This window comes from Mercenaria mercenaria, unplaced genomic scaffold (genome assembly GCF_021730395.1).
Source record: "Mercenaria mercenaria strain notata unplaced genomic scaffold, MADL_Memer_1 contig_752, whole genome shotgun sequence".
Taxonomy (NCBI): domain Eukaryota; kingdom Metazoa; phylum Mollusca; class Bivalvia; order Venerida; family Veneridae; genus Mercenaria; species Mercenaria mercenaria.
The window spans coordinates 26,030-49,985 of NW_026463651.1; the positions used below are offsets into that span (position 1 = coordinate 26,030).

Sequence of the window (23,956 nt, forward strand, 5' to 3'; positions counted from 1 at the left end):
TAAGTATTGGTGTACTTCGCATAATTCTTCATTCATCAAAAAACGATCAGAAAAAGGCGAAGGAGTAGCTATTCATTTACAACCGGCACATTGTTCTACTTGACCCCTGGATTTATGGTTGTTCGACCATCTAGTGCTTCAAATTATTTATTTGTTTATTTAAACGGTCTACCCGTCATACGCTGTCAGTTTAGTGTGTTCTAAAGAAATCTTTGACTGCCATTCCATATAAACCACATTCATTCAGAGTAGGTGCTGCAACAGCAGCGTGACTGCTGACGATAATACAAGAATGGGGCGTTGCGCCCCGGATATTCAAGTGCATTTAAATCTTACATTAGAATCCTCTCACGTCAGCTGTTGTCACTCAGATCTTAAGCCTATAGGCAGTTTCATTTGTACCTGCCATCTGTTTGCCCTTTTTTGTTGACAAATGTTTTCAGCTTTTCAGTGCGTCCTACCCATATTTGGATAGTTGGATGTTCAATTATAAAGTCGGTATTTCTTTACGACAAGGAATCAGCTGAGGGTTCTCAACTTGTAATGCAGCGTCTTAATGCGACCATACTGTGTCAGAGTCAGGGTGGTATGAAATGGTGACAAGTTAAACCATTAATCTTACACTTGTTTCCTTTTGAAGACAATCAAGGTATCATTGTTATTCACTGTGTAATTAACTTATTTTTCATTAGAGAGAGCTAGAAAACGCGTTAATAATTTCGCTGCTCATTTGTTTTTACAATACATTGGTGGATACTTTCGTTAACCAGAAATCGTCGAATCCGTGACGGGTCTCTTCAACAGGGATGGGGTACACTTGTCATAATTTGGAAATATTTTGTTTTTTATTCACTCTGCAACACAAGCTTCAGTCCTTCCTAGCAGTAAATTATTAAGGCACAGCTTCTCAGGCAGGGATTGCTTCGCTATACTGGTGGCGGTTGTCAAGAATTTTCCACGTTGTTCCAAATTCTCGACATGTGGCGGTTAGGTCAGCCTCCATTAGTATATCTTAACGTTGTGTAATAAGAAGTTTGTTTGTTTCAAGTATACTGTATTAGGCCTCTGTTCACAGGGCCTCCACATCTGTATTTTAAACATATACTTTATATCATATGTATTTGTATATTGACATTTATGTGAAGCTGTGACCAATTTCTGCCAACCATTAATTTAAACGAAATTAGATATTAATTGCTTGCTTTAGTAAAATTGTTAATAGTAAAAGTAATGTATTCATATAACTGTCTTGGGTTGTTCTTTTTAGTATTATTCTTTCTGTGCCAAGCTGTCTTCAGTAATGTGTTTTTAATGATTACATTGATAAACATTCTCAATTAGGTCTTATTTGTCTTATTATCCTATTGTTCTCGCCATTGTTCTAAGTACCACGCTAATAATACCATTTTGTATAGCTGAGTATTGGACAGTGACAGACGAAATGCGATCACAATAGCTAACCCTTGGATGTAAGTTGATGGTGGAGAATAATTACAATGGATCTGTTGTGCATGCATTTTTTCTTAGCGATGCAAAAACAGATTGACAGCTGCACTGAAACATAATAATCCTTTACTACCCGTTAAGACGATCTTTCCCGTTGGCCGATTTGGCCACGTTTCAATTTGAACAACTTCAAACAAAAAACCGATAGTTTGATATTGCCGCAATATATATGTCACAATCACCAACTGTCGTTTCCTCTTACAATGACAAGCGTATATGCCAATCAAAAATCTAACTGTGTGTTTAAATTTATGTGTTTGTAACTGTGCAACATTTCTATTTACACGAAAGTATAACGTCAACATATAACATTATGTATGTATACGCAGTCTACCGAAGGCACATCATGGAAAACCGGTGCGGCGTTCCCGCCAAAATACGTATAATCTAGCTGTTGTTATACAATGCATTCAGAAATTGTGTCGATCTTTATAATAACAAGCGGAATAGGGTTATTGTAGATAATGTATATAGCACTGTTTCAACAAATTAAAATTTTGAAAGTATTGTTTTCAGTAAATGGCATCTTAACGTTAATTAAAAAATGTATGTCATGACTGATGATTCCTCGAACAACAGTTCCCATTTCGTTCTTAAAGTTCAAGAAATTCAATAATACTAAGGATAAGAAAATTGTATGGTGCATGTCGTCACAAAACATGTTTTAAAACATCTTTTAAATTATTAAATGGATATTTCGCGAAAATTACCACTTTGTGATATATTTTGGATACACAATTTCTAATATTGACGATTTTTATGAATAATAAGAATAAGACAAAAACTGTTTTGAAAAGTATGTGAAATATTCCGCAAGTCTAAAAAAAGTCTTACTTTTGTTATGATTAAATTATAAATCGAATTTTTGACAATTGTTAGTTTTCTTTGCGATGATCATGTCACATGTATTTCGAATGTGAAAAAAAACGGATATGACAATATTTGTCTCTGCAATCATTTACCCAGTATTAGCGTTAAATAAAAATATTCTTAATGACATGTTAAGCAAATTAAAAAGCAGTTCAAGATGCAAACTGGCTTTGGCGGCGGGACGACTCGACTGTAAAATAAGTACAATTCACAGTGCACCACTGTTTTAATGTACATTGAATTTGTGCGTAACGTCTTTTTAAAGAAAACATGTGACGCCAGTGTAAAAATTGCAGATAATAAATCACATATATTTTTAAGCCAACACAGTCCTCATAAACACGTTTCGCTACGTATGTGCCACTTGCAAGAATAAGACACTGATACCTTTCTGTCAATATTTTAACAAATGACATATTACCAATAAAAATATATGTTTAAAAGCATATTATGTTTTCTCGTTCATGGTAGAATGCGCCACACCACATTTTTCAACGGGCTGATGTAGGTTCGAGCCTCACTCAGAGCGATGAATTCTTCATGGTAGGAAGCCACCCAGCTGGCTAATGGAAAGTCGGTGGTTCTACCCAGGTGCCCGTCCGTAATGACATAGTGCACGTAGGGGCACCTGGGGTCTTCTTCCACCATGAAAGATGGAACCAACAAACGCAATTACAGGGACTGATTCGACTAATACATTAGTGCATGACACGGTACAATAAACCGATGACACGATTCTATTACATCTTTTATTTCAGAAACTGTACTGAGAAAACAGAAGTGACGTAAACCTTTTGCCGATTAAGGGCATTCTTTTTGAATTTTAAAGCAATAGCAAGACTACAAATTCGATAGGATGATACGAGACAAAAATAATGAACATAAATTAAAACAAATTAAGCGGCAAACAAACAGAATTTTGGTTTAGGCCAGAGTGTTTGCAACAAACTTTTCACATAGTGAAATGTACACGCACAATTCCCAATGACATACCGGTAAGCTTCAAAGGCGTGTACTGAGGCCACGGAGGGCAAACAGTGTTCGAAGTGATTCACAAGTAAATGACTGCAAACTGGCAAACGGGGAACGTCTACTTCATAGGTAGTATGTTTTTAATCGGTATGAAACTAAAATATACAGTTCTATTTTTTATGATATCGACGCAGTTCCTGATCTGTTTCTATAGATTTCGGTTACAGCAATAGCGCCTACTTCATATAAAATTGGCATAAGTTTAGTAACCATATTATTATACCAAACACAATTTCATTTCCCCAAACCTTCGTTATGGAACCACTGTGGTGAGTTTTATAAGTATTCACAACTTTAAAAGTTGTTCAAAAGATAATACTTTGCTTCTCTGATATGAAAAGAAATTTAATAAAATTTAACGTAACAGGAAAGTTAACACTATAGAAAATAAATTTAGCATACATATTACACACCTTGGCCTGCTTATATCAATACTACTAGTATTTGGCGACTGAACAACACAAAGTTAAAAAATCGTGTCATCCTGTATCAATAAAACTTTTAAAACACATGTCAATTTTAATAAACTTAAGCGAATATATCGACTTTCTGTCTGAAGTTCCACGCATTGCTTAGAATTTCTGAAAGTACATTTGATCTGTCATCGGGGGCCTCCGTGGTCGAATAAATAAGGTCGCTGATTCAAATCACTTGCCCCTCTGGGTTCAAGCCTCACTCGGGGCATTGAATTCTTCACGTGAGGAAGCCTATCCAGCTGGCTTACGGAAGGTCGGTGTTTCTGCAATAGTGCCGGCTCGTGAGGAAAAATGCACGGAGGGGCACCTGGGTTATTCCTCCACTATCAAAGCTGGATAGTCGTCATATGACCAATAATTATTTCAGTGCGACAATCAACCCCCAAAACAGAGAAAGTGATCTGTAATCGCCATTGAATGATCTTTTGATAAAGCGATTTCGCGAATTTCCACAGGTCAAATGCTGAACCTGACATGAAGTATTAATGGCAAATTACTGGTTCGGTTTACAGATTATGCGTGTCAGCATAATTGACGATGGCATTGTACGACAAAAATCTATTATATACAGTGATAAACACAATGAGTAAAATAATGTTTAACCTACCTTATCGCGTTTCTACACTTATTATAAATGACAGGTATAGACACAATGAAACCTTCTATTCCATATACCACTGGTAAACTAATGGCTGAAATGATAAACCAAAAAGTAAGATAAGAAGGAAATCCGACATTAGATAAAACCGCCTCGGTTGCGTAGTGGTACAGAATCCGCTTCGAGTGCGGGAAGTCGTGGGTTCGCTTCCTAGACGCTTAATACCAAAGAGGTAAACATGGTACTAGTAGCTTCCTCGCTTGGTACTCGGCATTAAGAGGGTAGTACTAGGACTAGTCAGTATAATGTGACTGGATGAGGTATAATGTCTTGTGTCTACGGCGTGTTATTCCAGTGAAGTAGCACTATAAAGTTGGCAACTCAATACAGAAAGTGTCATCAGCAAAATGGCGTGTTAAACTTTCAAGATTTTCGGCAATATTATTTACATAATTATTTTAGGAATAATAGAGGGCCTATTTTTCAAACACCCTTGAGGGACGCCTGTATTTGCACTTTAACATCTGGATACGAGCAACCAAAAAAACAAACTTTTTGACTCCTGGATTCAAGATAACTTTTAAAACTTTGGTATAAAATATTATTAATTCCGAATTGCCACAATTCAAATAGTAAACCCTTCTGCCAAACTCTTCTGAATACTTTTGAAATATCAAAAAATAAATATATATTCATGTTGATTTTTTTTCTTTAAATTTTCAAATGATTTACAAATTTGATAGTAAATGTTAACTAACTGATAGACAGTGGAATTCTATAACATTATAATGAGTCTTCGGGAATAGTTTTTACCTGACTGATACTTGTGTAAAAGAATATCACAGCGAATGTGCATGTGAATATCCACGTGTTGTAATACAATACTTTCCATTACTTTTCCAACACAACATTATTATGAAATTGGTCTATAGTTAGAAGAAAGATCACGGCCAACCTCTTTGTACAATTGGCCTTACAAAATCTGTTTTCCAAACATGTTCAGATGTTTCTTTAAGCATACGAAGACTTATTTTCTGGTCCACTATAATTCTTTATTAATAAATTAAGACCGAAAGACGGACCGACCGGCCGCCAAGCTCTCTGTCTTTCTGTCTGTCTGTCTACAGTCAGACATCTTATTAAATTTAGTTGAACATTTTTTTTATTTTGTCTGTCGAATTTGCGGTAAGCTCTTCTTCCGAAATATTAATAATGAGTTAATAAGTTCATTTTAACGTATATATTCAGCTTTATTATAATCCACCTTTTATATAATTTTATGTACTTCATTTTACTAATTTAAAATATAACTTAATATAAACGTAAGATGCTTTTCGGTGTTTCATATACACCTTAATTATAAGAGGTAATTTCACTTGAAGTTACTATAATGAAGGTGGAAGAATTATTTGATACACGGGTCTGCTGGTTAATAACATTTGTCATATCATAATTTGTCATGAGGTTGCGTAATGTGTAATTCGGCAAACTGAGTTAACATGAACTACCAATACAATCATTTTAGATATTACATAAGATTTTTCTGGACAGGGATCAAGTTTTGTCCAAAATTCTACAAGTGATTTAGGAGGGCGATGTATACAACAATTGTTTTATCCTCGTCTCTTCAGTTCTTCGATTTATTTTGTGATTAGACTATTATAAGCGCTTATCAAGTTCTGTTAGTGAGACGCGTTAGCTGTCCTGTACAAATCACTATATTCTTCTAAAAGTAAATGATCATTGGGAATTATATTTGATTAGTTTGTACATAAGATATCAAAGTCTGCAAAACAATCACGTATAAAATCTAGTTTATTTCTGAAACTTTTTATTTCTGATGTTGAATTGACAAAGAAAAATCATTGTTTTCATCAGGACAAGGGTTTGTCTCACTGCCACCCGATTAAAAAAAAAATGTATATTATCATTAATGACATACGGTCCCAGATATAGTTAGGTCTTACAGGTAAGACATAACTGCATTCTCTAGCAAACGTGTTAAAGAAACTTTCAGAAACTAAAAGTAAAACGAAACTGGGGAACTGAGTATTCAATATACAGCTCATAACAAACAAAATAGTTTGCGAATTAAAGATACTAAGTGCATTGGATTACACCTATCATATAGAAACATATTTTAAAAGGATATACTGACGGAACAGGGAGGAATCTAGTACATCGTATTTTCTCTGTAACATAAAGCATTACTAAAGTAATGTATGGTACCATATCAGTATGACCAAAATAATACCGACCAAAATAGCTTACCCGACATTTAGTTTGCAAATATTAAATCACTTCTTTGAAATATAGCGTACACTCAGAACAATATGCCATTGATAAAATTCAACAAATGTAAAACGTGACGATTCATTAATTCTTTCATTTTACCTCTTAATGAACACATTTTAGGCAAGCCGCAAAATTAAACAAATTATCTACATTTTACAAACATTTTGAAAAACGATTTGTGGGAAGAAAATGAATAACGTCGTTGTCGCGCTCTATCTGTAAAGAACTTTCATTACTTGTGTGATATTTAACTATATTACTTGTGTGATATTTAACTATATTATTTGTGTGATATTTAACTATATTACTTGTGTGATATTTAACTATATTACTTGTGTGATATTTAACTATATTATTTGTGTGATATTTAACTATATTACTTGTTTGATATTTAACTATATTACTTGTGTGATATTTAACTATATTATTTGTGTGATATTTAACTATATTACTTGTGTGATATTTAACTATATTACTTGTGTGATATTTAACTATATTACTTTTGTGATATTTAACTATTTTCTACAATCAGTATTCTTATAACTGCTATACACTCGTTCACTCTAAAAGCCTAGCTTTTTGTGTATTTTGTATTTCTTTTTCTTTTACAAATTGGGTGAAGAAGTAAAGCGGACACAGTTATATTTTGCGCAATTAAAAATATAAAATTCATTCTGTTAGCAATACTTTGGTTTATAGATTTGCTTAATTTCAAAAATGTGTTTACAGTAAAAAGTAGCAAACGATGGTTATTTAATTTAGTTCAGTATACAAACCCTGTGACCTTAAACCCTTATATATGTCTATATTATTCTATTTTGAGTCTATCATTAATTAATCGTCTATATAAATTTGTACACTTTTTCACGAGTCTTTGCATCAGTACAGGAAAATTATATAAATGAAAATGTTAGTTAAAGCGACCTTTTGACTTCTTTCGTATGTAAATAAAAGTTATACATTTTGGACACAAAAACCAGATGAACCGTAAGGTCTTTGTCACCAAGTCTTAACAAACGGTTTTAGGGAGCAAATACCGACTAGCTATATTGACCAATTTACTTCACAGTGGATTTATGGCCTGTCAATGAATCAAAGTACAATACTACACATGATTTCTGGTTTAATATTTCACAAACTACCTGAAGCTGTTGTTCCCAATTGTAACTGTATATTGAATTTCTATGTATTTTTAGGTTCCGGGACAGGTTTAAGAGAGGATAATTATTCGTTCGCAATGAATTTGGACGCAGCAACAATAAGTGGCACATATTTAGTGAATATTAGACGGGCACGCATCAGTCACAACAATCGTTATAAAATTGTTATGCAATCCGTTAACGATACAGAAAGCGTACCTATAATCAAGATTTTCCAAACAGCCATGCCGTCAGAGTTTGCGTTCTTGTACTCTGAAAACAAGAAGGCAGAACTAAATAAAAATTGTATAGGGCTACTTCCAACTACATCGATATATATATATATATATTGGAATTCGTTGTTCATCGTCAACCAAATCATTTGTTTAAACACTATCTAGTAATCTACATGTAGGAGTAAACAAAATGAATAACTTTATGGCAAAAGTATCTGATGCAGGAAAACTCATGGGTCTTAAACTTATGACGTCTTACATAAAGCCACATGGTGATGAAAAACGTAACCTGAGTAATACACTCGCCTACAAAAGCAGAAATACGTCTGTGTTCCAGACATATAATACAGTAAGTTCTGTGGTAGTACGAGATCAAGTGGTGGGGAATGAAACTTAAGAGCCTTAGGATTGATTGCTATATTGCCAACTTCAAGTTGTTAGTTCAACATCAGTATCCATAGTGAACAAGGTTATATCTGTTCGAGTATTTACTTTTTTCTCTGGTGCAGTAATGCAGGTAAATGAATATCATCTACTACAGTAATGAATGAATCATATCTCTGTTCCAGTTGTCCAAACTCCAGCGGTCATGTAGCTTTTCTATGGTGTATATTACGCAATGTGTTATAATCTACCTTCTGCTTAGTGTAAATTCATATGAAGTAACTGCGCACCACTTGTCGCAAATTTGTTTTTATATTGCTATGAAAGAGGTTGTGTGTTAAGTTCATCGTCAGACATGCAGGCAGATGCAATCAATGCCTTTAACAGCGCTTCATACTAACTGCACGATATATTTAACATGCATAATCCGTATTTTACTTCTATGGTTGCTAATATACAGGTCCGTCTCAAAATGTAACTACATAGCACTTTGTCGCATAATTGTTCGCATGCCCGTATCAGCTAAATCAGGATTACCCTGAAATGCATTTATTAAAAAAATCTGTGATATACTGAAAGATTGTTGTGAAAGTTTTAATAACTTACCAAAGCACTGCTGTTGTCTGACAGACCCTACATTTTCAGTTGTGTGCCCAATTGGGCATTGTACACATCTTTTTTGTTCCGCCAACCATTGATACGTTCCTTTTGGGCAGAAGATGCAATTGGTTTCAATAAAATATGTACCAGGTGGGCATTCCGCTGAAAATCGAATATATATTTATCGTTCAAAGCATATGTTGTACACATTTCGGACAAAATGGGTTCAAACTGTATAAAACTCGGTGATTTTACTTTGATACAACTGGCAGTTTAACCATAATAATAAAGCTATATAGTCACGAGTCTTGTGAATTGCTACAGGAAGTTAAGTGCTTAGAATAAATGAAGAACCGAACGGCTTAAAAGTTACACTCCGGATAGAACAAACCGCAGCACAAAGCGATGAGTATATGAAATACATCAGCAGCCAATCGTGTAAAGTTTGGTTAAATTTTACCAGTGGGTTAACTGCTGCCTAAATAAAAATTTTGGTTACAAGTCTGGTTATCCTATTATACAAAATTCTGATCAATCTAACCGGAGCCAGTTTCTGGTTAAATTTAACCAACCTCTATGATACTAAATAAAAGATAACCAAGATACAAAAAGGATACGCTTATACCAAATGCCAGACAACCCAAACCGTGTGTTCAGACGAATAAACAGATAAACTGACGACATGGACAACGAGAATCTTGGACGACGATACATATTTGGATATGATAATTTGGACAAGCTGGATATCATTAGGTATCGACGTCAACATGGGACGAATCGGAATTTTTCTTTGACTGCACACGTACTTAAATTGTTTGCATCTGGATGCTTTCTACATTTATTAGAGGACACATTTGGAGTCGATATTGTCACTGTGTCCCGGACTATTACCAGGGTGACGGACGTTTTATTTTCTCACAAGGACGAATACATAAGATTTCCGACGACGGGTGACGAAAGAGGGATAGTTCAACAGGGATGTAATCTATTAAGACCGGCGTTGTTGGTTGTGTTGGTTGTGTTGAAGGCATACATGTTAGAATAAATTCTCCCCCGAAAAATCAAGAGGCAGCTTACTTAAACAGAAAACGCTATAAATGCCCAGGCTACTTATAATCATCGTGGTATGTATACATGTTATACTTCACTACAGTTGCTTCCCTTCCTTACAGAGTACCTCATGAGGTTTAGTGTTACATAAAGTGAAAAATACAATATTTAAACCAGTCTCATTAATTAATTATTGTGTGCATCTGTTGTTGCTGAGTGATATTGTTTGCAGCATAATTCTTCTTGAAGTATTATTGTCAGATTAAAACACACACACAGGGCATTCCACCTACTTTATTAGCATGATGTATTAATTAAAAATGCAGTAACTTAAAGACATGATTTTGTGTGTATTTTCATGGTGGTAATTATACATTTTTCCACAGAACAATGAGAAATGAATGCATCTAGTTTCAAACTGACAATGACATATATATAAGACAATGTTTGGAATGTCTAAATATAGTGATAAATTAATGTAACAGTATACACAGTACTTGATTTATTCAGTTGAGTTTAGACGATATTTTGCTTCTACAGCGCAAGGCATTTATCTATCTATGTTTTAAAAACTTTACAAAAAACTGTTTATGTGTGCAAATGTAGTAAATAGTTGTGAACATACATTAATTCAGGCAGTGCCGTTTGTAATGGTTTAATATCAGGTCTAAACAACCCAATAGCCTACCTTTTTCTTTCACATGAACTACGTGAAAATCATTCTGATAATAGATCTATAGGTACATGTATAATGATGATAAGCAGAGAATGGAGTACGTATGATTTATATAGGCAGGTGACCCAAGTTTTTTTAAAACAAAAAAGCGACAGTTTTCATTAAAATAACATTAATTTACCGTAGTACCGATACAGGCATTTTGTTCTAAAAATGTTGAATTCGATGATTTTAGAGTTACTAACGCCCCTCACCAAGGGACATTTTTCACAAAACATGTGGCATGCAAATACAACATATTCTAATTAGTAGTGCACCATACTAACAATGTACATAAGTCATAACTATATATCATAATTATCATTCTTGAAGAGGTTATGAAGTTTGAAAATTTCTGGAAATCTATAATAGGTGAATGCTTTCAAATGGTATTATTTGTATTTTAAAGATTTAATGCGATTCTATTTTTACATTGGTAAGGAGAAATAACAAGAGTGCCAGAATAACACAATATATGCCCGTCATAGATCTACACTAGCACCTGTATGTGCATATGGAATTTTTCGGCCAATTTATATACGTTATTTATAGAAACAATAAAGTGAAGTAAATCCTATATAGTTGAAGTCCACGCAAAACTACTTACCAGGTAGAGATATGTGAATCACACCTAAAAATAGATGCAACATGCATGTTGTACCACAGAAAAAATGGACTCAATTTTTCCCTATGGCCAGAAAAATGTTACAGTATAAGCTATTTATAGTTTTAACAAAGGGAAGTAGTTCTAAAAATAAGGGTGCCTTACATTGGTGAACGTTTATGCCAAGTAACATCTAAATCTATCCATACATGAAAAAAGAAATGCTCCAGACAAAGTCAGTCTCGAAATTGATCTTTGACCTTTAAGTCTAACGTTAGACCTAGGGACCTGGTTCTTGCGCGTGACAAAGTAACTTATTATAGGGAACATTTGTGCCAAATAATTTCAAAACCCTTTAATGAAGGGCAGTGTTATTGGCCGTACAATAAACAGACCATGTTAACTTTTAACCTCTAAGCTTGTCCTTGACCTTAAATGCTAGGGCCTAGTTCTTGCGCATGACACGGCCTCTTTCTATGGAAAATATTTATGCCAAGCAATTTTAAAATCCTATGAGTTATGGGCCGGACACAGACCCTGTTAACATTAGTCCTCTAAGTGTGACCTTGAACTTGGAGCTAGGGGTCTGGATCTTGCGCCCGTCACGTCGTCTCATTATGGAAAACTAGAAGAATGTTCATTCTATTACCTTTTTAATGGAAATAATGGAAATTGCACGGGTAGGAATGACGGTAAGAACAAGTTTATATATAAATAGATTAATTTACAACGAGTTCAAACCATGGTTAATAATCAGTCGTCTGTATTGCAAGACTTGGAAGCGATTTGCCCAGTCATAACAATTTAAACGTATGTCCTGGGTGGAGAACCTATGCGTGAATCACTGCCACCTGAATGTTGAGACGGAAGATACATTTAGTGGCCATGTACCTAAGGAGTGTATAATTAGTGGCATAATATCTACTTCCGGAACGCGACAGAGGGCGGCATTCTCCACAAGCTGAAGAGCAGAATTTACACAGACGCCACAGAGAACAGACGTATGAAAACTTCTTCTAATATACATCTCTATGTAAAACATTTGTGTCAAGAAATTTTAAAATCCCTTGATGAATAGCTGAGTTATGGACCGGGCACAAAGTGTTACGGGCGGAAGGACGGAATAAAGGACGGACGGACGCAGCCTATTTCTATATCACCATTTTCTCTTCGAAAAAGGTCGGGAACAAACATTGCTTATTTGCAACCCTTGCTTCGATTACATTTGATAATTCCATTTAATATTTTTACTTACCAGAAATCAAAGCAATGGTTGCTAATAAACGAATTTTGGAATAAATGATAACCTTTGTCTAGCCTTTCTTACGTATACGAGTAGCCTCCCTTGTAAGTACTAATCAGGCTAAATTATAGCTGGCACCACTGTCGACAAGTGGTTGTGAAAACTAAAGTAGATTATTTATCGTGGAATAACAGTTGTTATCGCCTCTACATTCAACCAAATTCCTAATTGGTCAGTTTATATTTGTATTACTGTTTTGTTAATAATGCATTTATTTATATGATATTTCTGATGCAGACATTTGAATAGGTACTGCAGCTTCTTATTAATTTATTTTTGACAGACTCACCGCGAAAGTAACCGCATTAGGCGTTTTGCCTAATATTGGACATTTGCACATGCAGGGCATGTGCACTAACATGCACGTGTTCTGTTACACTTTTGGCATTTCTGACGAAAGTCCAACTAGAAAAACACATATAATGGTGAAATTGACACATGAGAAACGCGATTGAGCTGTCGGAATGTTGCTAGCTGGGACACATGTACGACACGTGTGTAATTATTTTTGAAATTTCAAAAGAATTTGATGTAATTTGTTTGTAGCTGTTACTTTGATGGTTATTTCCATTTGTAACCTTATTTCCGTTTACAAGAATCTTCAATCGTTGGTTATATACCATCCGCGCTCTTTTGGCGAAATACAACCAAAGTACAATCCATTGAAGTGACCGATTTTGAATTTTAATGTATAGTTCCGACAGCCCAGGCGCGTTGCGCTTGTGTCAATTTCACGATGATATGTCTTTTTCTGGTAGGACTTTTGTCAGTAAAGTCAAAAGTGTTCATTAACACGTGCATATTGGTGCACATGCACTGCACGTGCAAAATATGCTAAATTGGTCAAAATGCTTAATGCGGTTACTTTGGCGGTGAGTCGGTCAATAATAAATCAATAATTAGCTGCAGTACCTATTTAAATGTCGGTATGTGAAATTTCGTGTAAATACATGCATCATTAACAAAATGGTAATACAATAACAAGAGGACCATGATGGTCCTGAATCGCTCACCTCTTCCCACATGACCCAGTTTTGAGTATGACGTCGTTTTTTCTATTATTTGACATAGTGACCTAGTGTTTGAGCTCATGTGGCCCAGTTTTGAACATGAACTAGATATTATCAAGATAAAAATTCTGACCAATTTTCATGAAGATCCATTGAAAAATATGGTTTCTAGAGAGGTCACAAGGTTTTTCTATTATTTGACCTATTGACCTAGAAGGTACGTGACCCTGTTTTGAACTTTATCTAGATATCATCAAGGTGCACATTCTCACTAATTTTCATGAAGATCTCATAAAAAATATGGCCTCTAGAGAGGTCACAAGGTTTTTCTATTTTTATTCCTACTGGCCTAGTTTTTGACCGCACGTGACCCAGTTTCGAAACTGACCTAGATATCATCAAGGTAAACATTCAGATCAATTTTCATGAAGATCCATTGAAAAATATGGCCTCTAGAGAGGTCAAAAGATTTTAATAATTTTAGACCTACTGACCTAGTTTTTGACCGCAGTTGACCCAGTTTCAAACTTAACCTAGATATCATCAAGATGAACATTCAGATTAACTTTCATACAGATCCCATGAAAATTATGGCCTCTAGAGATGTCACAAGGTTTTTATATTATTTGACCTACTGACCTAGTTTTTAATGGCACGTGACCAAGTTTCAAACTTGACCTAGATATCATCAAGGAGAACATTCTGACCAATTTTCATAAAGATCCATTCAAGGGTATGGCCTCTAGAGAGGTCACAATGTTTTTCTCTTTCAAGACCTACTGACCTAGTTTTTGATTGCAGTTGACCCAGTTTCAAACTTGACCTATATATCATCAAGATAAACATTCAGACCAACTTTCATACAGATCCCATGAAAAATATAGCCTCTAGAGAGGTCACAACGTTTTTTCATTATTTGACCTACTGACCTACTTTTTGAAGGCACGTGACCCAGTTTCGAACATGACCTAGATATCATCAAGATAAACATTCTGACCAATTTTTATGAAGATCCATTCACATGTATGGCCTCTAGAAAGGTCACAAGGTTTTTCTATTTGTAGACCTACTGACCTAGTTTTTGACCGTACGTGACCCACTTTCGAACTTGATCTAGATATCATCAAGATGAACAATCAGACCAACTTTCAGATAGATCCCGTGAAAAATATGACCTCTAGAGTGGTCACAAGGTTTTTCTATTATTTGATCTACTGACCTAGTTTTTGATGGCACGTGACCCACTTTCGAACTTGACCTAGATAGCATCAAGATGAACATTCTGACCAATTTTCATGAAGATCTCCTGAAACATATGGCCTCTAGGGAGGTCACAAGGTTTTTCTATTTTTAGACCTACTGACCTAGTTTTTGACCGCAGTTGATCCAGTTTCGAACTTGACCTAGATATCATTAAGATAAACATTCAGACCAACATTCATACAGATCCCATGAAAAATATGGCCTTTAGAGAGGTCACAAGGTTTTTCTATTATTTGACCTACTGACCTTGTTTTTGAAGGCACGTGACCCAGTTTCGAACTTGACCTAGATGTAATCAAGGTGAATGTTCTGATTAATTTTCATGAAGATGTTTTGAAATATATGGCCTCTAGAGAGGTCACAAGGTTTTTCTATTTTTAAACCTACTGACCTAGTTTTTGAGGCACGTGACCCAGTTTCGAACTTAAACTAGATATCATCAAGATGAACATTCTGACCAACTTTCATAACGATCCCACAAAAAATGTGACAAGCAAAAGTTTACGGACGCACGGACGGACGGACGACGGACGACGGACGCTGCGTGATCACAAAAGCTCGCCTTGTCACTATGTGACAGGTGAGCTAAAAACTGACAGATTAGGAATTTTGTTGAGTGTACGTGGAACATATAAGGTGCGCAGGTTAAATGCCAGTTTGTTATGATAAATCAACTAGAAGACTGTGACAGGATGGACGTACCGGGGACAATTACTATCAGAACAAATCAACACCCTTTACAATATTTACAAATTTATTTACATAAAATAATTACTTACAATGAATAAATAATGAATGAAAAAAAAACCAACTGATTATAAGAGAGAAAACAGATCTGAGCTCAGTGTCTCTAAAGTTCTAACACTGACAGTTCCATTTTAACGCGACGTGGCACAGTTGTTTCTGTTAATTTCGAACTTTAAGTAGCACAAAAAAACACAACATATCTTCATGTAAAGTCCCTTTAAATCGTGAATACGTTGACTCCGTTTTGACACCCTATTTTGGTAGGTGATTGCATCCCTTGGCTGACTTCAGAGGATAACAAAAATCATCGTCTTTGCGGTTTACGGCACAACCATGGGACGAAAGCTCTGCGCTGGGAAAATCACTTCCAGTCGAGTTAAGACAAGTGAACCTCGGGTATTGTACTTCCGGGTTGTGACATCATCAACAGGTAAAATTCGTCTGGCGGAAGAAGCTAAAATATATAACATATGGTAAGCACCATAGCAAAACAAATGTCAGACATAAAACTGCTTCTTTGGGTACACAATACCTCCGTAGGCTCCCATAAATAATACGTGCTACGTATACAAAAATATGTGTGCTACTAAGTTCATACGTCACGTAATTAAAATACGTCACTTATTTATACTTCCATTATTACTAAAATTAATGGCTTAAACGTCTAAAGTAAAAGTATGGAAAAGATATGAAAAGTTTATGATGAAACAATATAGATACGGAAATGATAAACTGCAGCTATTATTTTCAACTACAAATTAACAAAATCAATGCAAATCAAACGTTATACCATAGTCGGCATCAATAAAATATCTAATGCCATACAACAAAAAGGACATTCTAGACTGGCACACAATTTCAAATTACAATAATATATTACATACATAGTACTAGACTTGCCATATAGATTTATATATTACAATACAATGCAGTAATGACGTTCCATAATTAACAACGAAATGTTTGATATGTTTTTGAAACAGAGTACGTTACAATTATCATGTTACACAAATTTCAGTACAAATCTTACAGCCTATAGAAACGAAACATTTAAGACTCCTCTTTCGAAATAATTTACAAAAGTCTAAAAAATTTAATGAATTATCCTGACATACCGAAACTAGCCAAAATCACATGCCGAAAAGTAAATGTTACAGAATTCTGTAGAATGAACAAAAATTTACCAAATAAAAATCGTAATTAAAAAAAAAAAAAAAAAAAAATTCTAACAAATAAACCTCTTACCTCGATCGAGCATAAATTTCTAGCAAGAAAAATCAATCTGACATAGATTCGTCTAATGTCGAAATGTGGTGTGTGCTAGGCATATCTAGTCCAGTCTATTTGTAGGGTAATGTCCCGCCAAATACATAATTTCACGGGACTCACGGCTAATGCGTGAACTCTGACTATTTTTATTTTCACGGGATTCACGATATAGCCGCGAAATCTGACTACTTTGGCGCGGATTGAAATTGACAATTTGAGACCCGTTATAGTGGTTTTGGGGATAAAAACATGAAATACTGAAGTTTATAAAATATCAACTTTCTTATTACTGAACCGAATTTAATAAAATTTAAATAAGTTATGACATACAGAAAAATCCTAGAGGTATTTTATGCGAGAAATCTGACATTTACCTCAATAACTCAAAAATTTACAAAAAGATGATGCAATACCTGCATTTAAACTACAGATACAATGAGGTCCGTTTGTCAGTTTGTGACAAAGAATGTTCATTCTATTACCTTTTTAATGGATTAAATGGAAATTGCACAGGTAGGAATTAATTGCGGTAAGTTCATATATAAATTGATTATTTTACAACGAGTTCAAACCACGGTTGATAATCAGTCGTCTGCAAGATGCAAGACTTGGAAATGATTTGCCCAGTCATAACAATTTAACGTATTTCCTGAGTGGAGAACGTATGCGTGTATCACTGCCAACAGAATGTTGAGACGGGAGATACATTTAGAGGTCATATACCTAAGGTGTGTATAATTAGTGGCGTGATATCTACTTCACAAGCTGAAGAGCAGACTTTACACAGACGCCACAGAGAACAGACGTATGAAAACTTCCTCTAATATACATCTCTGTGGGCAAGTCCTCGTCGTCTGTCGTCTCCCTGGTCAATAGGGTATAATAGAAATAAACTCTACTTAAATCAGTTTATAGATAAAGAAGTATAAAATATTTTGGCGTATTCTTTACCCAAAATTTTGTACACTTCATCCGGTCTCAAATCTGGCACAAATTACCAAGAACAAAAGAAGATGAAACATGTACCAGGGGTCATACAACAACGTCGGAAGATATTAAACAAAAAGAAATATATTCAAGAAAAAAGACTTCTTGACATTCAAAAAGTAAAAGGTCAAGATCATATGATAGGTCATCACCTGAAAGGTCAATGTAATCTGTAACAAAAAGGTCATCTGATAGGTCATCGGGGCAGTAGATCTAGGTGCAGAACTTCTTCAAGTGTCTTGTAACGAGGTAAATTGCAAAATGCGGGTTACAGTTTTATTGTTATGTAGGATATGTGATATTTGCCGAGGCTATTCTCTGCTCGAAGGTGTACAGTGACAGCGGCCATACTTTCCCAATTGATGGTGCAGTGACTACTCAAATGTATAGTGCCCTTAAAGGTATTTCTGGGAGTTATTAATGTGCAACCTTTAGCAAAGCTGCCAATCTGCTCCTTGCTGATTGTCTGTTTGAGGTAAATTTGAGTTTATAGTTTCGGACGGTATCGAAATATTTTAGTTAATTGCTTAAAACTATTTCAGCAGGTAACAATTTAAAGAGTTTATATGTAATGGAAAGGCTAATACAAAGAAAACAGGGACGTATGTTTACAAAAGTAATGAAAATGCAGTACAAGGTTTCTAATATTTACTTTTTGCAAGATGTATGCATGATATATTAGGGTATGTATTTGGGTTAACCTTGTATTGTCTTCTACTTTATCACTCAATGCCAGATGTCACCCCAGCGGGGAATTATCTTATGGATAAGTTGGATGTAATTTGTTAAAAAAAAACAAAAAAAAAAAAACACTGAAAATATATAAAATAAAGAGAACATTTATATGGTTTATTGTAAGATCGAGAATACATTTCGCTCGTGAACACCATCATTTTCTTTTACACTCAATGGAATATATTTCGATCTTACATTGACACAAATAAATATTCTCTAATAATTCTTTGGAAAAATTCTAAATGATTTGTTATGCTGACATCTATATCTTGATACGTATATATCTTTTTGCGTTTATATTATAGCGCACTGTTTTAAAATTAGGCAGGTTACATACAAAGCCATAATATACCCTGTATCTTTTTAACTAGGACTGGGACCAGGGTATAACTTAAATAACAAGAGGACAATGATGGTCCTGAATCGCTCACCTGTCCCCACATGACCCAGTTTTGAACTGAGTATGACATCGTTTTTTCTATTATTTGACATAGTGACCTAGTTTTTGAGCTCTTGTGACCCAGTTTTAAACCTGACCTAGATATCATCAAGATAAAAATTCTGACCAATTTTCATGAAGATCCATTGAAAAATATGGCCACAGTGTTTTTTATTATTTGACCTACTGACATAGTAATTAAAGGCATGTGACTCAGTTTCAAACTTGACCTTGATGTCATCAAGGAGAACATTCTGACCAATTTTCATGAAGATCCATTAAATAGTATGGCATCTAGAGAGGTCACAATGTTTTTCTATTTTTATACCTACTAACCTAGTTTTTGACCGCAGTTGACCCAGTTTCAAACTTGACCTAGATATCATTAAGATGTACATTCAGACCAACACTCATACAGATCCCATGAAAAATATGGCCTCTGGGGAGTTCAAAAGGTTTTTTATTATTGACCACCTGACATAGTTATTGATGTCACGTAACCCAGTTTCGAACTTGATCTAGATATCATCAAGGTGAACATTCTGACCAATTTTCATTTACATCCATTCAAAGGTATGGCCTCTAGAGAGGTCACAATGTTTTTCTATCTTTAGACCTACTGGCCTAGTTTTTGACCGCAGTTGACTCAGTTTCAAACTTGACATAGATATCATCAAGATGAACATTCGGACCAACTTTCATACAGATCCAAAGAAAAATATGGCCTCTAGAGAGGTCTCAAGTTTTTTTTATTTGACCTATTAACCTAGTTTTTGATGGCACGTGACCCAGACTTTCATGAAGATCCATTGAAAAGTATGGCCTCCAGAGAGGTCACAAGGTTTTTCTATTTTTAGACCTACTGACCTAGTTTTGGACCAACTTGACCCAGTTTCAAACTTGACGTAGATATCATCAAGATGAACATTCTGGCCATCTTCCATAAAGATCCCATGAAAAATGTGACCTCTAGATTTGTCACAAGCAAAACTTTACGCACGGACGCAAGGACGGACGGACGCAAGGACGGACGACGGACGCTGCGTGATCACAAAAGCTCACCTTGTCACTTTGTGACATGTGAGCTAAAAACATATCTTGATACATTGTGTATAGAAAATCGTACCGAAACATTGCTCTTCATCAAACGATCCAATAGTACGAGTTGTATGACCTAGTAGTGGACAATCAATACATGCTGTTTGCCCTGCTAACATTTGAAAAGTTCCTTTCGGACAGAACTCACACATGTTGCTTCTCATGTATGTACCGGCTGGACATTCAACTGAAACAAGTAATGAAAGACAGATAAAGGTCAAAGTAGTGTAATGTTCTGCTTCTACTGAGCTTTTGCATGCTTATAAGTTACATTTGTTTTCTACAGAACGGAAGAGCATGCGCTTATTTTTAGAAAAGGCAATGCCATCGTAGCCTAGAGATAATCCTAAAATAGCTCAGTACAAGAATAATACAAAGATAATCCTTATGAAACATAGGCCAAGTGGTTATGGTCAATGACACCTTTGTCAGCGTGACTCTAAACCCAACGAAACTGCACTATGATCTTAACACATAAATCTAAAACCTACCGCAAACTCCATTTACAGAAATATGCCGTTCAGTGCAGATGACAAAGCATTGTTGATGAAGTGACGATTCGTCTGCTTGTATGAGGCCACCGTTAGTATTAACATTGAAGACATTTTCGCTGTAATTTCTAAGATATTCAGCTGTTGATTCAAGATCTGAAACCGCCTTCTGTAATTCATCGAGGACTGTAAGTATGCAGAAAATACTAAACATATAAAGGAATGTATCCTTAAAATATGCATATGTATAAAGAATTTTCTTCCAATAATAAATTTTCGCAAGTGTTTCTATAACATCATGATTTTTTTCAGTTGTTTATTTTCTCTATATTTGCTATTCATTTTTTCTTTAAGTTATGCAACCGGAAAATGTTGTTATTAATGAAAAATATTTAAAAAGTTGACCATGCGTTGCGAATATTCTACATCACGAACTTATTCTGAGTTCGGAAAAAGTGAAGTCAGCTTCTTTTCAGTTACTACTCAGAATACATAACGAAGTTAAACTAAGAATTATACGCAACAAAACACTGTTCCTAGGACCAGGGAGACTCTCCAAATGTGTATTGTTCTCTAATGTGAATTTGTTGTTGTTATTTTTGTGCTACATGAAGCGCGACTACCAGTTCGTATTAATAACAATTTGATTTAGACAGGCCAATATTTATTCATCTTATGAAACATGCATTAAAATCGTGACAAGGTTTTAACATTCTTGAATTAACCAGCATTTAAAAAAATATTACATATTCAAGTGATTTTCATGTTGCGTAAACTGCGTAGTATTGTCTTTTAGAATTCTTTAATATTAAACACCTATGGTGTTCGATCTTCTTATGGTACAGCGTCTTTTCACGACAAATTTGCCTTTAGCACATACAATTTTATTTCATTAATTTAAACAGCATACATTAAAGAGTGAGGTATAACAGACTTTGAAGAAAATTTAAACAAAAATAAATAAATAAATATATAAAAGGCGTAACTGTGTTTGTCGTATGTATAATCAGTATTAAACAGAAGGGTACTAGTAGTACGTAGTTATTGCAGTAATTGTGAAAATAAATTTACTTATAGATAGGATATGTGGATATAGATGGGTATAATATCAGTGATAGCTATTCTCGCTTGGAGCTTAGCATTAAGAGGTCATTTACTAGGACTAGCTCAGTTTCATGTGACTGGGTAGGATATCATGTGCCGTGTTAACGGCGTGATATTCCAGTGCGGCAGCACTATAAAGTTGGGCATTGTGCTCACTGCTACAAGCAGACAACGTCGTTTATATGACTGAACATTTTTGAAAAAGACGTAAAACCCGAAAACACACACTTTTATCATGTTGTTATGTAGCAATAACTTAAGGTTGCTTTTCTACAATCTGTCAACCCAATCTTATAAAATAATGTTTACAAATTTCAAATACGCATTTTTCTAATAAGTTGAAGGTCTCATGCTCACCAAATTGATCCATGATTCCACTACTGTTCACAATGTAGTCGAGGTATCTGCGGAAGGTTAAAATCAACTTTGTTTCTGTGTAATCTCTAACTTGGTTCGGTATAAAAGTCATGGTCGTGTTACAATAACCTGACTGAATGCAACTCGTGTCATTGATATTTTTCCTGACATGGTCTTCAACTTCAGGCTGTTGTTCTTCGGGTATGCTCGAGCTATACATTATTTCACTTTCAAGCTCATATCCTTCTGGTATCTTTGGAACTTAAAGAAAATGTCACAGCATAGTATAATACAAAGAATGAATTAAATTACACATTAATTATTTTAACACTGTTCGATGCTTTGTCCCGTTATTTGTTTAGTTTGTCCTTGTTGATTCTATATTTTACTTATGCCATATTTTCATCAGTAACATCATACGTTACGACAACGTCTTAGTAAGACAGGGCTACGTTCTTCCGACGTAGCTGTTCCTACCAGATATTTGTTCTGAATTTTGAACAGAATGTGTACAGTTTTTTTTCCTTCAGGGAAAATGACATTATTTCTTCCCTGGCAGCATAGTATTACCATATTTTCGTTGGACTTGTGACACTGATCCCTTAAGGCGCCTCCGTGTTCGAGTGATTAAGGTCGCTTACTTCGAATAACTTGCTTCCTCGCTGCAGTGGGTTCGAAATAATGCCTGGAGGGATACCAGTGGTCTACATCCTCCGTAAAATACTTAAAAGTCCTCATATGACCTAACAGTATGTGAGTGTGCCATAAAGTCAACAAATTAAAGCAAAAGACAAAAATAACTGGTCCCTATTTACTATAATAGCAACAACACGGTTACATGATTTCACAAGTTAACTATGAACATAAGGAAAAATAGAATTGATACAGTGATTTTCATACAATGTTTTCATCATTTTCTGAGATACTTTATCTATAGGCTCTGAGAATTCCGAACCGAGGTGTGTGGTGAAATAATACGAGCTATTACGTTTAATTCCGGTTCTAATAAGATTAATTAATGTTCTGTTACGATTGATTTTGAGATGTATAGCATAAAAGCTTTGCAAAACCCATTTTTCCTTATACATCCGGAGCAATTCGGGGATGGGAATCCTGAACTCATCCGCAATCCCCACCAGGGGCAGTATGATTCTAGCTTTAGAGTAACTTGTTCTGCACATATTGGTACTCATATTTAACAGTTACTATCATAATGGCAATATCTCAACGATATTACACTTTAGGTTTTAGGTCAGTTTTGCATTCATAAACCAGATTTTATATAAAATGCCGTACTGCGAAAATCAAACGGGATATTTACCCAGACATAGAACTGGCACATTTGCTGGTGCCCAGTAATAATTTGTTCCATGACCACATCTTAGTGTCTGAAATCCGTCTAGCTGTATTGTTCCATTTTTGCAGGACATTTCACATGTTTTAAGCCCCGTATCAGTGTCAGTCGTACATTCATGAAACGCTACTGATTCATTTATATTGAGAGTGGGACACTCTGAAAATAATTGAAGAAGATTGACAGAAGCGAAAATCTTCTTTTCAACTTTTATATCATCTATACAGAATTCATCAAGGAAAACGGAATCCATTTCTCGTATAAGAGTATATTTGTTTACTTAATCTAGTACAA

General features: G+C 35.0%; 1 protein-coding gene across 1 annotated transcript in view; it reads right to left on the bottom strand.

Annotated features, from left to right (window-relative positions):
- Positions 1 to 4,487: 4,487 nt before the first annotated feature.
- Positions 4,488 to 23,956, bottom strand: part of LOC128554793 (hemicentin-1-like) — a gene marked incomplete at its 5' end in the record, with an annotated part of 36,040 nt that continues 16,571 nt past the window's right edge. Inside the window, 7 exons of the mRNA XM_053536106.1 lie at positions 4,488 to 4,576; positions 8,136 to 8,189; positions 9,143 to 9,298; positions 20,385 to 20,543; positions 20,848 to 21,033; positions 22,309 to 22,569; positions 23,630 to 23,821. Coding sequence (XP_053392081.1) covers positions 4,488 to 4,576; positions 8,136 to 8,189; positions 9,143 to 9,298; positions 20,385 to 20,543; positions 20,848 to 21,033; positions 22,309 to 22,569; positions 23,630 to 23,821 — 1,097 coding nt within the window. The remainder of the gene's footprint in view (positions 4,577 to 8,135; positions 8,190 to 9,142; positions 9,299 to 20,384; positions 20,544 to 20,847; positions 21,034 to 22,308; positions 22,570 to 23,629; positions 23,822 to 23,956) is intronic.